Raw genomic sequence first — 18,255 nt, 5'->3', positions numbered from 1 at the left:
TTGTCCTCTTGGCCCTCATCCCACTCCCTCCTCCCCTGAAGTCCTCCAAGACCTTTGCTCACAGGCTTTCCCAGGGTCCCAGGCTCACACTGAGGAAGGCAGGACAACCCACTTCAGTATCCTTGCCTGGAGAATCCCATGGACAGAGGAGCCTGGCGGGCTGCAGTCCATAGGGTCGCATAGGGTTGGACACAACTGAAATGGCTTAGCACCCTCAGGCTCACACTGGGATTCATGTCTCCAACATTCCTGTCACCTCAGGGTCCAGGCCTCTCCAGACCTGGCCCAGACCAGCCAGACCTTCCCATCTACCCAGCCCTTTCAGGGGTCTTGTGCTTTTGCTGGCCTAGTTGGGGTAGGAGCCTTGAGATCAATGCCTATCCTGGGTCATCTCCCGGGTTATCCAGGCAGACCTTTCACTGGCCAAATCTTCCTCAGCCCTTCCCAGACTAGGGCTCAGGGGCCTCCATGGGCAGGACCTCACACCCACTCCTGGCCTTTTTCTCCTGGATATGTTTCATTCCGGGACTGGGTTCTATGCCTCCCGAAGTGGGCTCAAGGGGCTGGCGCGGCGAGCCAGTGCTCTGCTCTATGCCGGGGAGTCCATGTTCACACGCTTCATGTTGGCTCCACACCGGTTCCTGGACCAGGCCTGGGGCCTGCAGCAGCTCCAGAAGCTCCGCTGGGCGGTGTCCGAGGTAACACCACACCTCTCAGTGGCAGGAACAGGATGGGACCCTCCTGGGTGTGTGCTTCCCCCTCCCTAGGCCGCCAGATCCTCCCGGTCCCCGGTCACTACAGGTCCACTTGACAGATGAGAACACTGAGGTCACCTTGGGTCCCAGGACCTGTGCATGATGAAGCTGCATCAAGGCTAGGTCCCCAGACTCCCACCTGTGGCTTCAGTGAGCTTTAGAACCAGGTTCACCCAGAGGGTAAAGGGCAAAGTGGAGCAGTATTGGTGCCCAACCGTCCTGTGCAGGTTCAAATCTCAGTTGAGCTGTGTGGCCTCAGGCAAGTGACTTTCCCTCTCTGAGCCCAATTCACTCCCTGGACAATGAGAACTACGTGTCTACCTAGCAAGGCAGCCAATTGAATGGGATAATATACTGAACACACAGCCCTGTGGGCTTTGTGGCTGCTACAAAGGAAGTTGTTCACTAATTTCTATCTCATTTGTCCCCCACTGTACAGATGGGGAAACTGAGATCTAAGAAGTTCTATAACTTGTGTCCTCACCCAGTCAGAAATGGGCCTCACTGACCATGACTTTCATTGTTACCCAAAGGGAATTAACGGCTGGCAGGACCAGTCATTGTGTGTAGCCGGGTGAAGCAGATTGACTTATGCCTCCACTGGAGTGGCCAGAAATATCACTTCACCCCATGACGACTCAGTTTCACTTCAGTGAAAAAGAGGTAATCCCACCCCTACTCAGTGCAGACAAGTTCAAGGTCATGTATGGAGCATGTCTGAGCAGGTTAGCAGCACTTATGGGATGACTAGGCCTGGGAGGTGAAGCTGGGGGTGGTAGTGGGCGGGGGTCACTTCCAGAAGTCTGTTTTTTGTCCCGGGTCAGGGATTCAGATCAAGGTAAACAAAGTTGGGCAAGTCCATCAGTCTATCTGACCTGTTTCCTCTTCTGTAAAGCGGGAGGAACCCCCACCTTCTCCATTAGCACCCGCTGAAAAGGAAGGAGAGCCAGTGCCCAGTGGGTGCCAGGAGAGCAGGTGTTGAGCAGGGGCAGGTCCTGACCCCACTCCTTCCAGCTCTGGGGGGGGCCCAGGTCCAGCGCCATTACACCATCATAGGGACTCACACCCCCCAAAGTGAGAGACATGTTTGTGGAGCACCTGGGCGCCGGGATGCAGGGGGTATGCAAGCTGATGGCCTCCATCATCCAGGACAGGTCCCTGGTCCTCTCTGGTAAGCATGCCCCCAGTGGTGGATCCTGAGGCCTGGCGGGGATCCCATACCTTTCTAAGAAGAGAACCTTGCGGTCTGTGGAGACTCCTGTTCCCCTGGGCTTCAAACGCCGAGTCCCAATCCCAGATGTGGTTCTTACTTTCATCAGGAAGTTGGCAAGGGGCAGTCACTTCTCTGAGCCTCTGTTTCTTCTCTGTGAACAAAGAAGGGGTGATGTGACAACTAGAGGGAGAAATAAATGCTAACATGGTCCCTCCCAAGCTCAGCTTGGGGCCACATTATGTCAGGCCCACCATTTGACCAGCTTGTGTGACTATGACAGTTTCACACAGGTAAAGTGACTGATCAGCCATTTGCCTGAAACTGATGGGCTTCATCCCTGCAAATCCTGAGCAAAGACAAGTTGGTCTCCCTGGGCAGGTGCCAGGCCTGCCGCACCTTCTGCAGGGGTCCACACTCACAAGTTGGTCTCCCTGGGCAGGTGCCAGGCCTGCCGCGCCTTCTGCAGGGGTCCACACTCAGCCTGCTCTGTCACCATGCCCTTCCCCCTCTGGCCTTGCTGCTCGCCTCACCTGCTCCGTCCTCCCCTCTGTATCTGTGTACAATCCCATCCTACTTCATACCTGGGACAGGTCCTGGGGACCAAGGCTGCAGCAGACGGGCCCCTGCCCACAGAGACTGGGACTGGGAGGGGAAGACAGTCTCAGAAAGAGAGCTAGAACTGGGGTCTGATTCAGTGCTGGTGGGACCTTCCATTGCCATGAGCTCAGAAGGGCAGTTCCCTGGGCAAGCGGTAGGTGGGGACCCCAGAAAGGCATCTTGCCATAGGAGCTGCCCGGGCAGAGGCCAGGGGCTGGAAAGTGTGGGTGTTCAGGGATCAGGGAGTCATCGGAAAGGACAGAACCTACAAGACATGGTGTGGGGGGGGGGCGGTGGCGTATGGAATGGAAGGGGTATCCAGGTCAGTATCACAGCGGCCTCCAGCGCTGAACTAGGTGATTGAACTTGACCCTCCAAACTCCAGAGAATTCTCTACCCCTCCTTTGCCAAGTGCTTTGGAGCCAGGCCTTAGGAGATGCGTCATCTTGTGCAGGTGATCCTACCTCCCATGGCCTCACCGTCCTCACCAGTAAAGTGGGCTGACAGGGAGAGATGGGTGAGGATTTCATGGACCCTCAGCTTCTGGAGGGCCACCCCCCCACCCCTGAGCTTGGGAATCAGAACCATAGTATGAACAGTGTAGAGGGAGCCGCATGTCTAATCCCAATTTTCAGCCTGTCCCACTCACCTAGGATCTGCAGGGCCGGGCTCACCAGCCTGTTTCCCTTGTTCCGAGGGGCATCCAGATGTATGGAGTGTCAGGTGTCTGTGTGCAGGACCAGAGCCTGGGGGGCATTTTGCCATGGTCTACCATCCCCTGGCCTGGACAGTCACCACCATCGTCACCCCGACTGCGGACTTCCCCGAGGTCAACCTCACAGATGAGACAGGCAACCCCGTACCTGCCCAGGTATGGGTAGGAGTCCTGCCTCAGCTGCACTTGTGGTTACTGCCTCTGATCCAGGCAGGGACCCCTAGAAGTGGAAAACTTTGACATGATCATGAAATAACTCTGCTATCACCATAATGGGGCACTTGCCCATCAGGGTCAGTGAGATCCACCCAGGGGACTGACCCTGGGCTTTGGGCATCTGACATGACCAGAAGTGCCTTCTGTCACCTCCTTGGAATGTCTCAGGGTGATCTAAGCTGCATGGGAAGCTTCGCCTCCTGCCTCTCCTTTGGGAATATATATATTCTCATATAAATTTCTGGGCTTCCCCAGTGGCTCAGCAGTAAAGAATCTGCCTGCAATGCAGGAGCCTCAGAAGATGCAGGTTCGATCCCTGGGTTGGGAAGATCCCCTGGAGGAGGGCATGGCAACATATTCCAGCATTCTTGCCTGGAGAATCCTATGGACAGTGGAGCCTGGCTGGCTACAGTCCATAGGGTTGCAAAGAGATGGACATGACTGAAATGAACTAGCACACATGCTCGTAAATTTCCACCTTGTGTGGAAGGGCATAAAGGATCTTAAAGGTGGATCATTATGGATGTGCCATGTTAGGGGCTGAGCCCAAGCTGCCTCTTTCTGCAACACCCACATCCAGTGTGAGTGTGTGGTTCCTCCTCATCTCCGTCCACAACCAGGACCTAAAAGTGGTTTCAGAGGGTGCCCTACATATCCCCAGCTGATCCTTCCTTGCAGAGATGGTACAGGTACTGCCATCACTTGGCCATTCAGTAAACACTTCCAAACGCCTATCTGGGATGTGGCCTCAAGCTGAGTACTGGACATTGGAGTCACTTGGGGTTCAGGGAGCAGACACAGAAATGGACAGTTAAGATATGGAGTGATGACCAGGAACCAGCACTTAGTTGAGACACAGGAGGAAGACTGTCTCACATTGATGGAGGAGGGAAGGATATTGTTTGACAAGACCCAACACACAACATCCCCTCTCCCCACCTAAAGGCAATACCCACTAAGAATAAACGCATTTAATATTATTGAACACTTACTGCATGTCAGGGTTATGCTAGGTGCTGGAGAAACTTTAACAAGCAAGCAGGCAACAATCCCTGCCCTCAGGGGGCTAGTATTCTAGCAGGGGGATCCAAGTAGGAAACAAAATTAGAAAGTAGAGAATGTGACAGATGATAACTGTTGTGGAGGTGAGCCTTCAGGACAGTTTGAGGGGTATGCGTGGGGATATCGTGTCTGCTTTAGTTCAGAGAACAACCAGACTAGAGGTGGTGAGAAGCAACATGAGCTTGTTAATTGCCCCCCTCCACAAAACCCTCAACAGCCCAGGGATGGGACCCAATCTCTAGAGAGTGACGGGGCTCCCTACATGGATCCAGAGTCCTCATCCCATCCCTAAATCAGATAACTTAGAGATGGAGAAAATCCTGAAAACCTCCCTCCTCCGGGAAATTGGAAGATGAAAAGACAAGAGAGCTCCCTCCAAAGAGGAGGCCCTCCAGGTCAAGGGAACAGTGTGAGCAAAAGTTCAGAGGCAGGAAACAGCAGGGAGAGTTGGGAAGGAGGGACGTTGGTTTTTCAGCCCCAAAGGAGAAAGGAAGGAGGAGGGAGTATGGGCTGGGCTGGGACCCTGTTGAGCAGAGAGGATGCAGGAGGGGAGCCCAGCTCAGCCCAGTGATGGATGACCCTGCTGCCCCCGTGGGGAGCGAGCACTCCATTCGGGAGGTGTGTAAGCCCAGGGTTGCTAAGGAGACTCAGATGTCTTCCCCCCGTAACATCCATCATGTGATCCTGTCCCTCTGGCCTTGAAGGTCCAGAACTCAAAGGAGACGCCATCTGCCTATGACCTGCTTGTGCTGACCACGATCCCAGGATTCAGTTACCGGCATTACGTCATCAGGCCCATGAGGAGGGCCCAGAAGGACACTCAGGAGACTGGGGCCTCTGTGGACAGCACCAAGCAGTTTGGCCGCAGACCCAGGACAAATCGTAGGCAAGCGGGCAGGCGCCCGGTGCACATGGAGAATGACTGCTACACCGTGTACCTGGACAAGGACACCAACCTGATGCACAGCATCTGGGAGAGGTGAGGTGCAGCCATTGCTGCCTCTGAGCCCAGGAGGGTCCTGGGACCTGGGCAGGTAATGCCTCACCTGGGTCTCCATTTCCTCAGTTGTATGTCAGGGATGTGATGATGGTGAAGCCTCTGGCTGTGTAACCAGCTCTATTTCTAGGTGTGTGAGTCTTGTTTTTGTTGTTCAATTGCTTAGTCATGTCCAGCTCTTTATGACCCCACGGACTACAACACACCAGGCTTCCCTTCACTGTCTCCCGGAGTTTGCTCAAATTCATGTCCATTGAGTCAATGATATCATCCAACCATCTCTTCCTCTGCCATCCCCTTCTCCTCCTGCCTTCAGTCTTTGCCAACATCAGGGTCTTTTATAATGAGTCAGCTCTTCGCATCAGGTGGCTGAAGAATTGGAGTTTCAACTTCAGCATCAGTCCTTCCAATGAATATTCAGGGCTGATTTCCTTTAGGATTGACTGGTTTGATCTCTGATAAACCTAGACAGCGTATTAAAAAGCAGAGACATCACTTGGCCAACAAAGGTCTGTAGAGTCAAAGCTATGTTTTTTTTCCAGTAACCATGTATGGATGTAAGAGTTGGACTATAAAGAAGGCTGAGTGCTGAAGAATTGATGCTTTCAAACTGTGGCGCTGGAGAAGTGTGTGACTGGGCCAGGTCAAGAAAATCTTTTGTGAACTTGTTTATTCCAAATATGTTGTTCCACAGGAAAAAAAAAAGGGGGGGGGTGTTGAAAAGTTCACCATGGAAAAAGTGTAGCTGTTGTAAAAATTTTTTTTAATTGAGAGACACAAAAAATCCATCCATCCACCAACCCTCCCATCCATCCATCCACTCACCACACATTCATCGTTGCACCCACCCCTCCACATCTCCATCCATCCTTCCATCTATCTATCCATTCACTCATGTAGTCACTTATCAGGGGAAAGTTGGCTCCCAGAGTCTGGAGCCACCCTTGTCCATCCTCAGCTCCCATCCCAGGCAGTTTCATTGCTCCTCAGCTGCCTCTTCCAACACACCCACTTCCCTTTCCTCCTGTGACCTCCTCACAGGAAGAAGACTCAGGGGAACAGGAAGCTTAGGAGGAGCACCGGCTAGAAACCGATGTGAAGGAAAGAGAGGAAAGGGGGCAGACTGCAGGGGAGGGAGACGGGGTGTTGACGTGAGAAAGGCGAGCATCACCTGGAGCTCAGCCCTGTCAGTTGTCAGCAGCTCTGTAAGCTCAGACCAGGACTGCCCCTCAGTGGGGCTCATGGGAAGTTCTGTCCTTCAGTCAGTCCACAGGGACATCTGGGAGAGCATGAGGCAGGTAGGGAAGGCCAACTGCAGCCAGCATGGGAGGTCAGCAGAGGGTGTGGGGGGCAGCAGAAATGGGGTACAACCCCAGCACATGTGAGCTTCCCTGGTCAGGCAGGGAAAGGTGAAGCCTGCAGGCTGGCTTTGGGCTCCATCATCACTCAAGCCCCACGCCCCTTCTGGGATGCCCCTGAAGGGCTGGCTCCAGCTCGCCATCCCCTTCTGCCCACCCGCGGGTGCCCCACACCCAAGCCCCACCCCCGCCCAGCCCTTCCCAGGAGTGTCCTGCTGTCCGTCTGCCTGGTGTCTGTGTGTCTTCAGGTGCTTTGGACTCAGGTGAGGGAAGCTGTACTTCTCACCCGGCTCCCTCACCTCCCAGTAGGGGCACAGCCAGCACCTGCCACACAGAGAGGGAACCCTGTTGGAATAGAGAGAGAGAGGGCGGCTCAGGGGAGGCTTGGCAGGGACGAGACACCCAGAGCCAGGCCTGAGGCCTTGCAGTCTGCAGGGAATCCGTGGGTCAGACGAGTGGACAGTGGTTCCTTAGAAGGACCTGCCTGTGCAGAGGCCTGAGGGGGGCAGCCACCATGTGCGCAGACCACCCCAGGGCCAGTTTGCTGGAGGAGGGCCTTTGTTCTTCCATATATGACAAGCGTGTTGATATATTTCACATACCATACAAGTCACCACATTACACCCTACATGTATATGCTATTTTGTGTGCCCACAGAATTGCGCCATAAGGGTGGTGTCATCTGCATGTCTGAGGTTATTGATATTTCTCCCGGCAATCTTGATTCCAGCTTGTGCTTCCTCCAGCCCAGCGTTTCTCATGATGTACTCTGCATAGAAGTTAAATAAGCAGGGTGACAATATACAGCCTTGATGTACTCCTTTTCCTATTTGGAACCAGTCTGTTGTTCCATGTCCATGTTCTAACTATTGCTTCCTGATCTGCATACAGGTTTCTCAAGAGGCAGGTCAGGTGGTCTGGTATTCCCATCTCTTTCAGAATTTTCCACAGTTTATTGTGATCCACACAGTCAAAGGCTTTGGCATAGTCAATAAAGCAGAAATAAATAAATATTTAACTCAATAAAGCAGTGAGAGTAGAGCCTCTGAAACTGTGTTACACCCTCTGCTTATGCTTTCGGGAGGGGGTTTTGCAGCCTCTCTCCCCTCCTCCTGTGGGATTCTTTCCTGGATAGGGAGAAAATCTGTACCTCCTGGGCTCTTGGTGAGTCCACGGAGCTTTTGTCCAAGCTGAGCGCATGAGCTTCATTGAGGGTCCTCATGACAGTCACATAGGCTCTGAGGAAGTTATTTTTGTTCACTCCTGGTTCCATGTTGGTGTCTTAATATTAAATAGAGGCCTTCTGAGCCTGGATCCCATCACAAGGAGAATTCCTGGAAGAAACTGTCCACAACAATCATACTCTTTTTCTTTTCCACCTCTGCAGACAGAGTAACCGAACCATCCAGGTGACCCAGGAGTTCATGGAATATCACGATAACAGTGACGAGGGTCAGATATCCATTTCCAATAACTACGTGTTTGCTCCTAATGGTACATCGAAGCCAGTGTGGGCGGCTGTGGAAATGGAGATCCTGGAGGGGCAGCTCTTGACCGAGATTCAACGATGCTTCTACAGGTGAGGTCAGCCCTCTGCTTGTGCACAGCACACAGTAGGTGGTCACGGGCAGGTGGGGGACTTTACCACTGAGCCACCTGGGAAACCGACAATGATATGCACATGAGAGCCGTTCCTGTGTTTTCTTTAATGTAGAGAAGTAAGCCCAGAACTTGCCAGGTGCTCAGTGCCTCTGGTGAAGCGGGCTCCTCCTGTTCTTTTGCCTGAGAAGCCCCTCTGCCTGCCCTGCCTGGCAGGAAACAGGCAGGGAGGGAAAGAGAGGAATGAAAGAAGGGACTGGCTTCCGGAAGTCTCCCCCAGCTTGACGTATCTCTTCTGCTCCTCCTCCAGGACGGTGAATGACAGGGACCCCACGTACACCATCTATTCCCAGCTGGCCCGCGGGCCCCCGGGAGCTGACGGGGAGCTGCTGTGTCATCGCATAGAGCAGGAGTACAGGGTGGGCCCCTTGGAGCTGAATCACGAGGCCATCTGGAGGACCAGCACCCATCTCAACACTGCCCAGGTCCTCTACTCTGACAACAATGGGTACCAGATGCAGCGCAGAGCCTACAAGCAGTACATGGTGAACACTATCACTCGGGTACATCCTGTGGTGCCCCTGGGAACAGTGGCCACAGAGCAGACCTGAGAGGCTGCCTCTCAAAAGAGGCTGGAGACACCCCTTAGGTCCAGCGGCAGAGGCCTCCAGAGCATCTCCCAGAACCTCTGTTACCCACGTGTGCCATTAGGGGCTGAGACCCAGGCTTGTTCAGACCTGAGGTCAGAGCTCTGGTGCCCCCACATATAAGGAAAGTCCCTGAGGTCCACTGTGGGCACCGCGTGCCCTCCTCTGTCAGATGACTGACCTGCTGGCATTGCTCTGAGGATGAAGCAGATGGTGCCTGTCCAGGCCTGAGCGAGCGTGACCCTCCTTTGCTGCTCTTAGTCGAGCCACTGCTTGGTTGCCAGGGAAACCGCACAGGTTGATTTCTGAAATCAGTTCAGCTCTGAGATGCTTTGCCCCCAGCAGCATGACCTGGGGCAAGTCCCCTGGCTTCCCTGGGCCTCGGTGCTCTCATGGGAAAGGGGGTAACCTCCACCCAGTGCTGTGTGATCAGCAGAGATGATCCAGGAGCAGTGCCAGGCTGGGCACCTCCTGAGCCTCAATCCATGTGAGTTCTTTCTCCTTCCAGTGGGGAATGTGCCCCTCCCTGCTCTGTTGAGTTTCTGGTCCCTCTCATCCCTGTTGGCTGGTTCTCACCCGCTGTGGCCTGGGCTCCAGAGAGTCCAAGGCCCTCAGCCCAGGACATCTTGCTCCAACAGAGCAAAGGGTGTGGACTGTGTGACTGCTTTCCAGCCCAGGCTTGAGCCCTTTACTATCGGGCAACCATTAGCCTATCTCAGACTGGACGGACACACAAGCCTTCATTCCTTTCCTGCCACAGTTTTTCAGGAATGGTTTTGGAGCCCCTTTTACAGGTGGGGAAACTGAGGCTTGGGCAGCCTGAGTCCCCCAGCTCGTAAGGTCAGGAAGCAGTGGAGCTGGATTTGAATCCCAGGGCGTCCACCTCACAAGTCAGAGCCCCTCCCCACCACTACCAGTGCCGCCCTGAGCTGCCGCTGTGCCTGTGGGGGAGGCTGGTGGGGGCCCGGCGGAGATGCCTGATCAGGTGGCCCCCTTGGCCCATGACCATGACCACCACTCCAGCAATATTTCTGTCCACAGAATTACTACCCCATGACTCAGTCGGCCTTCATCCAGGACAGACAGAGCAGGCTGGTGCTGCTGTCGGAGCAGGTGCACGGCGTCTCCAGCCAAGGGAGCGGGCAGATGGAGGTAGGAGGAGGCCCCTCTGGTCACCACGGGCCCGCCAGGGGCCAGGCGGGGCCTATCAGATGACTCTTCCCTGCAGGTCTGCAGGACTTCTTCCATCGGCAGCTGTTGATCAAACAGCAATGGGCCCTGTCTGTCAACGTCACGCTGAACGACACCTCGGTTGTCCACTCGGTGCTCTGGCTCCTGCTGGGACCCTCGACCCTCACCAGGGACCTCGGCCAGAGGAGCGGGGTGGCGCTGCAGCACAGACCCGTAGTGCTGATTCGAGAGCTGAGCGGTAAGAGGGCCACCTTTCAGTGCAGCTGTCATCCCTGCCCCGGGGTGAGCTGACCTGCACAGGGGGAGATGAGCTCAGGCAGAAACCAATTCAGCGGGAGAGGGATTGATGCTGAGTAGAGGGCCTGGTGCCCTGTAGGTCTGGTGGAGATGGGATCCTGAACCAGGGGGAGTTCAGAGATCAACTTCAAGGGCTATCAGTTGATGTTCTCTTGTTTGGAAGAAAAGAATCCCAAGGGGAAACAAGGCCCAGAGATGCTTGTGGAACAGAAGGAGGAGATGGAGAAGAGGCCAGGCCAGGAGGGAGACACAGCAGCTCAAGGCCTCTCGGGAGCAGGTGTTCATGTCCATCTCTCCCAGGACTGCCAAGAGCTGCCTTCCCGGCCACCTCCAGGTCCAGGGGCAGATTCCCAGGAGAGGGGATGTGATGGACCAGCAGGGTCAGTTCTGCTCCTGGGTCAGTCAGTGGTTCCTTCCTAGCACCTGGGAGCCCTTCCTGCAGAACAGATGTAGCCATGGTGAGCAAGTTCCATGGCTGTGGTCAGCTCCATCCATGGGTCCCACCCTGGGCTCCTCTGGTGGTACATGAGAGAAACTGGAGATCCGCCTGAGCCACAAGGAGACTTTATTCAGAGGCCAATGCACCCCAGAGAAGGGCTGGGGTGTAATTGTGCCTTGGGCGCTGGACGCTTCATGAGGCCTTCTTTCTGTCATCTTTCTGTCATGAGGCCTTCTCTCCTTCTTTCTGTCACCTGAGCTTTGCTCTGTCTGCAGACCTTCTTTCTCCTCTTATCTGAGACGTAGCTGTAAACAGCTCTAGGACTGTGTGTCTCCCCACCCAAAAGGAACTAGACTCAGACTCAGGTCTCAAGAGCCAAGATCCCAGGAAAAGAATCTGATTGGTCTGATCAAATCACATGACCCGAGCCTGACCAATCACTGTCAGTTCAGTTCAGTTCAGCACTCAGTTGTGTCCGACTTTTTGCGACCCCATGGACTGCAGCACTCCAGGCCTCCCTGTCCATCACCAACTCCTGGAGTTTACCCAAACTCATGTTCATTGAGTCGGTGATGCCATCCAACCATCTCATCCTCTGTTGTCCCCTTCTCCTTCCACCTTCAATCTTTCCCAGCATCAGGATCTTTTCAAATGAGTCAGTTCTTCGCATGAGGTGGCCAAAGTATTTGAGTTTCAGCTTCAGCATCTGTCCTTCCAATGAATATTCAGGATTGATTTCCTTTAGGATGGACTGGTTGGATCTTCTTGCTGTCTAAGGGACTCTCAAGAGTCTTCTCCAACACCACAATTCAAAAGCGTCAATCACTGTAGCCCAAGGTATTGTGAGGAGATGGCATTTTCACCAGCAGATGCTTCAGGCTGCCTGTGGTGTGGGCCACAGGTTGGAGGGGTGTGAGATTGGATGAAATGTGTGTGGAAAGCTCCACTTAATGTGGAGGGCTCTGAATGCCAGGAGGAGAAGCTTGGCCCAAACTCCCTCCTTGTTGTCCATCTGCCTTGCAGAGACTACCCGGGTTCACCCAGACTTCCAGCAGCAAGAGGCTGTGATGCTGCCTCCAAGTCTCCACCTGCAGATCCTCAGCATCCCAGGCTGGACGTACAACTTGAACCACACAAAGCACCTGCAGAATCTTCAGAAAGGTGAGGCAGGTGTTCAGGCATCCAGACTCACTCTTGCCTCTTTGTTGTCAACCAGGTCCCCAAACCCATCACCAGGCAAAGGCGCTCTCCCCAGAGTCATCCAGGCTCTGTGAGGTCATCTGGTTTCCTTATCTGCCAAATGAGATGGAGGCCCACTGAGAGGCAGGTCACTCAGCAAGCCAGGGACAGGTGGGGCTCAGGTGCCATCTAGACTGCAATGAGTGTGTACAGAGGGGAGCCCCCAGCAGGGCATCCAGGAGGACCTCCCCATGGAGGAAACAACTGCCAGGAAGCAGCTCATCATATTGCCAAAGCCCCTGGTACACCTTATGTGTCCCTTTACACTCAGAGCATCTCAAACATGGGGCTGACTGTGCCTCAGCCGCCCCCATGTTCCCAGAGATCCTCCAAGGGCTGGCACACTCCAGTGTGAGGTCTGCAGGATGAGGATCAAGAGGGAAAGGAAGAGGCAGAGGCCAAATACCACCTTTGTGGGTAATAAAGTGGGTGTTGGCGTCTGTGGCTCGATCCTGTAAGCCACATGGCTTCTTCACACTGACCTCTCATACCTTTCTCCACATGTCACAGAAGAGGAGGTGGGGATCTTCTCTTGCAGCAGCAGTCATGCTTACCTGTGTTGGAGACAAAGTCCACTGAGAACCCACCTCCTGGAGGCAACCTGTACCAAAGGTGAGGAGAGATGAGCCTGGGCTAAGCAAGCAAGTCCTTCTTCCTAGAGAAAAGTAAGTGACCGAGCGAGGGGAGCAGCAGCAGATGGCTAGAGGGCCTCCTGCTCTCCCAGACTCTTACAACCCCATGTTGTCATCACCGCCATCATCGCCATGGTCCTCATTATCACCAGCATCACCATCATCACCGTCTCCACCATCACCATCACCATCACCGTTGTCATGTTCTGGACCCAGAGGTCTCCGCCTGTTTCTGTTGCTCCTGTCCTTAACCACAGCATTAGGAAGGGGGAAGAGAGTCCATGAACTCTTCTGCTGCAATAACAAAGAGCCCAAACTCTCAGGGCCCTAACAGCGTAAGGTAGTTTCACCCCTATGCCATGTGTCCAGTGGGGGCCAGCAGGAGGGCCCTACTCCTTTGTTTACCAGGGACCAGCGAAGAGTTGACTCATTGGAAAAGACTTTGATGCTGGGAGGGATTGGGGGCAGGAGGAGAAGGGGACGACAGAGGATGAGATGGCTGGATGGCATCACTGACTCGATGGACGTGAGTCTCAGTGAACTCCGGGACTTGGTGATGGACAGGGAGGCCTGGCGTGCTGCGATTCATGGGGTCGCAAAGAGTCAGACACGACTGAGTGACTGATCTGATCTGATCTGAGCAGATGGAGACTGTTTTCTAACACAGGCTTCCTCAATTAGAGGAACAGGATAAAGCATCTGTGGGACATGACACATCACTTTGTGCTGGCCTCAGAGTCAAGAAGCCACACCACTGTTCACTGGGGCAGAGGCAGAAAGACTATACCAGAGAACTGGCAGGTTGGAGGGCAGGCCAGTGAGGACCACAACGGTGAATGAGGCCAAGACTTTCTAGGCATCAGCATTGGCCCCTGTGTGCATGGTGGGGAGCGTTAACATTGGCTGGACCTGATTGGAATCCTCACTCCTTCTTTTGTTGCAGACCAAGTACCTACCCCTCTCTGAGCCTTGGTTTTCTTGTCTGTGAAGTAGGGGTTGTGTTGGCTGCTTCCAAGGGAGGTTGAAGATGCGAAAGGGAGGTGTGTGTAAAGTACCAGGCACAGACCAGGGTTCCTCACCACCACCTTCCTTCTGTCCCTAAGGCCATCAAGGACAGGCCAAAGTGGACTTCTGCCGAGTCCTGCTGTGGCTCCACCACCTGTATGAGAAGGGACAGCACCCTGTCCTGTCTCAGCCTGTGATGGTGAATCTGCAGGTATCCTGCCCCACCCCACGTCCCACTCCTGGATTGCTGAGTCAGGATACACAAGCAGATGCTCACATGTGTGACCCCAAGTCAAACCCCAAGTGTGACCATCCTGACTCAGATGCCACCTTGGCTAAAATATGCCTTATGGTTGTCTTGAAAAATAAAAAATAAAAAACACGAGATTTGATCTCTGGGGTGCATGAGGGCACCCCACCCCCTCTGACTCGTGTTCTTCTAGACTTTTCGATTCTTATCACATGCCTGTATTTTGTTCGTTTCTTGTTTTATTCTTGTGGTAAATCTTTTTACACAACACAGATGTTATTTGTGGGATCAGAAAACAAAACAGATTCTCACATGGATTATCGAGTAGGTGATCAGAGTCACTCAGTCCAGGGTTTGAGTCTGGGCATTTCTGCCTGGTATCCTGCTCCCCACCCCCCAACCCCAGGCTCTGGGCCTCCATGTCCTCACCTGTAAATGGAGAGGTAAGGGTCTTTCCTCACAAGGATGCTGATGCTCTCAGCTGATAAGGTGCATACGGCGCCTGACTCCCTGATGGATGTCAGTGCCCCCAGATTCCTGCCTGTGTCCTCCCTCCCCTCCTCAGCCCTGGATCACCCTCTGACCCACACTACAAGTGAGGCTGCTGACCTCCAGCCCAACCACATCCTCCCCCCCAAACCCCTGTGATGTATGGAGACCCCTCCTTTATCCCCAGTCTGCCCTCTTCATGGGGGATCTGAGCTCTTTACCCATCTCCTGCTTATGGAGAATTTCTCTAAATCTCTCTCTTATTGCTTTGGCTTCAGGGATACTTGCAATCTGAGAGAATCCCAACAACCCAACCTAGAGCCCTCCCTGTGGTGTCTTCCCGATGCCCTCCTTTCACAGCCATGAATATAAGGGTGGGGAGTGGTCTCTTTCCTCACTGATTCCCAGCCCGCTGTCATCAGAGACACTGTCAGCTTCATCTTCCCGCCCAGCTTCAGCAGTGCACTGGCTTCATTACTTCCTCCTTGTCACCTCTTGCTCACAAGCTGACACCAGTCTCGGGAGCAGACATAAACGCAGAAGGGGGCATGGTGGCAGCACAGAGCGCCTCGCCCTCCACGCCTCCTCCTTCCACCCTCTCTGGGAAGCTCCTGCAGAAGAGCCCCCAGCTTACCAATCAGCACTGTCCTTCCTCCTCAGGGATGGAGCTACCCCCTGCCTCCCCTCTCTGCACAATCTGAGCATTATGGGGAAAGGGGGTGGATAACATGACTGACGCCATCTTGGAGCAAGGCAGGGCTCCACCTGAGCATCACGGGGAGGAGGGGACTCACAGCTGGGAGCAGCTCCATGTGCCTGCCCCCTCCTGGTGTGCTCCTCCAGCTCAGCACCTGGGGAGACCAGCTTCCTCCTGATGACCATCCTGTCTGTCCTGTCCATACCTGGGTGCTCAGCTGGTAAATAATCTGCCTGCAATGCAGGACCTGGGTTCGATCCCTGGGTTGGGAAGATCCCCTGGAGAAGGGAAAGGCTGCCCACTCCAGTATTCTGGCCTGGAGAATTCCATGGACTGTATAGTCCATGGGGTCGCAAAGAGTCGGACAGGACTGAGCAACTTTCACTTTCATCCTGTCCATGGGGATTTGCTCTGACAATGAAATGTAGGAGGATGCTGTCCCCTGGGCCGTGGTTTTGTTGCTGCCTCTGTTTTGTCCTCTTATCTGGGGCTGGGTGCTCACCCCTCCCTGTGCTCCTGTCCTGCAGTCTGTGCTGTGGAGTCTGGGCTCCGTGGTGTCCATGGAGGAGTGCTCACTCACAGGGACCTGGGACGTGGGCACACTGCAGCGCTGGAGCTGGAAGATACAGGATGGTCACCAACACAGAGGTTTGTGTGCCCCTGGTTCAGGCTTTGCCCGGGATTTCCAGCCTGATCCTTAGCCAGGGTCAGGAGCTCAACAGACCTAGCTCAGATCCCAGCTCTGCCCGCTAAGGCGCATGTGACCTTGGACAGGCTGCCCTCCTTCTCCAGGTCTCAGCCTCCCTGAATCTACTGCAGCAAGTTAAGGAAGGCTTCAGGTCAGCCTACTTGCCAGGGTTCAACAGAGGCTGCACGTGTGTGTGTGTGTGTGTGTGTGTGTGTGTGTGTGTGTGTGTTTCCAAGGCCACACACCCACTCCATAGATTGGATGAGCTCCAGACTTGCAAGCATACACCAGGAGGCTCTGATGTCTAACACGCTGTGCATTGCACTGCACACTCCATACTTAGCTCTTGGAAATCATTGACTGTTTCTGGCCTCCCGGTCTTTGCCTGTGACGATCACACCATCTGACATGTCCTTGTCCCTTTCATCCCAGACTGTTCCTAATCAAGCTCCCCCAGGTCCAAGGCTAGTAGGTATCTCCCCTGCTCTCCCTTCCTCCTCATTCTTCTCTGACCCATTTATTTCCTCTTTGTCTACTACACAAAGAATAGTCTGGGTACATGAGTAGATATCTGGTTGACGTGTGATACACTGATAGATGGAAGCACAGTTGGTTAGAAAAAAGGAGATGTAAGGAAGGAAGGGAAGTAGATGGATGCTGGACAGGTAGATGTTTGGATGATGGGTGGATGGAAAGATGCAAGGAAGAAAGGAAGATGGATGATTGATGGATAGGCAGAAGGCAGGATGAAAACAGGATAGAAGATAAATTGATAAATAGATGGAGGTTAGATGGATGGGCAGAAGGGTGGATGGATGGAAAGATGGCTAGAAGGTGGATGGATGAATGGAAGAATAGAAGGAAGGAAGATGGCTGCATGATGGATGGATGAATAGAAGGAGGTTTGATGGATGGACAAGAATGGATGGATGGATGATTGGATGGATAGAAAAATGAATGGGTAGAAAAATGGACAGATGAATAGGTTCCATCCCAAGAGTGAAGCCAGACCCCAGTGTGTGACTTCAGGGGAGCCCAGTGAGATAAAAGGCAGGGCCCCTTCATGGCCTCAGTGAAAAAGCTCTTAGGCATTGAGGCCACATCCCAGGGGATACAAGGCCAAGTAGGGCCAGGACCACCTGTACATGCCTTCACTGTGGCTGAGCCATCAGGGGATGCCATAAATGAAAGAGGCCCATGGGCAGTGGCATCCGGTCAGGAAGGGGGCACCTGAAGACCACTACCATAGAGGGAGCCACAAGAATGCAGACAGGAGGAGTGTTCTGAGGGGGTTGCAGGGATGTGGTGACCTGGGGAAGTAGGCAGCTCCAAAGGGGAGTGACAGACCACCTCTGCTCCCCCAGGTGGCGCCCACCGTCCCTTGCCACCCCACAGAGGCCCCGACATCGCCATCCACCCAAAGGAGATCCGGATGTTCTTCATTCACTTTCAAGAGCAGTGAGCCCTTGGCAGATTCTGTGGGCCCAAGACACGGAAAAGCAGCCTGGAGAGATGAGGGGAACAGCTGCCCGTCTGGTGGGCTAAGGGCAGGAAATGGATGGAATTGGGGTGTTCTGATTTCTTAAATAAAAATTGCATAAGGACCTGTTTCTTGCCCTGCCTGCTAGAACCAGTCCTCTCTCTCCTCTCCTCCCATGGATGGTGCTTCTCACAAGCTCATACTTCCTCCTTCATTTGCAAAAGTCAAAGATAGAAGATTCTCTTAAAGACAGAGGGGATACCCACATTGATACCAAAATGCATCTGCCTGCAGGTCCTGCCAGATCTCACCAGGCTCCAGGCTTAACAGTGGCCCTTCTGTGTGCTGGGCGCCTTCACAGGCTCGTCTCAGACTGGTGACAGCCCTGCAGAAGGGAGACTGTACACACCATTCAGGGCAGGGAGCTGCAGCCCTGAACCTGGTATTTGAAGCCAAACTGTGAGTCTAACTCCAGACTCCCCCTGTGCCCCAGGGGCACACCTGCCGAGCAGGAGGGCCTCCCAGCTTAAGGCACTGAGTGATGAAAGGAAAAACCCACAGCAGGTGAAACAGGGGACATCCAATATAAGGATTATTAACAACAAGAAAAGGGTAACTTCTACTCCGAGGTGTGCCTGAAGGATTGAAAGGATTGAAGGATTGATTCACAGTGATCAAAAGTGGACACA

The 18,255-nt window shown here is 53.8% G+C and overlaps 1 protein-coding gene across 1 annotated transcript in view; it reads left to right on the top strand.

Moving 5' to 3' along the window:
- LOC781835 (epididymis-specific alpha-mannosidase) overlaps positions 1-17,707 on the top strand; it is a 43,558-nt gene extending 25,851 nt beyond the window's left edge. Inside the window, 12 exon segments of the mRNA XM_024993476.2 lie at positions 526-730; positions 1,820-1,926; positions 3,303-3,436; positions 5,263-5,537; positions 8,301-8,492; positions 8,823-9,075; positions 10,201-10,311; positions 10,396-10,588; positions 12,110-12,247; positions 14,061-14,173; positions 15,926-16,046; positions 17,451-17,707. Coding sequence (XP_024849244.1) covers positions 526-730; positions 1,820-1,926; positions 3,303-3,436; positions 5,263-5,537; positions 8,301-8,492; positions 8,823-9,075; positions 10,201-10,311; positions 10,396-10,588; positions 12,110-12,247; positions 14,061-14,173; positions 15,926-16,046; positions 17,451-17,548 — 1,940 coding nt within the window. The 3' untranslated portion in view covers positions 17,549-17,707.
- Positions 17,708-18,255: the final 548 nt, after the last annotated feature.

This window comes from Bos taurus, chromosome 6, assembly GCF_002263795.3.
Source record: "Bos taurus isolate L1 Dominette 01449 registration number 42190680 breed Hereford chromosome 6, ARS-UCD2.0, whole genome shotgun sequence".
Lineage (NCBI taxonomy): Eukaryota > Metazoa > Chordata > Mammalia > Artiodactyla > Bovidae > Bos > Bos taurus.
Note: the sequence above shows the minus strand (reverse complement) of the source record. Positions and strands in the feature narration are given on the sequence as shown.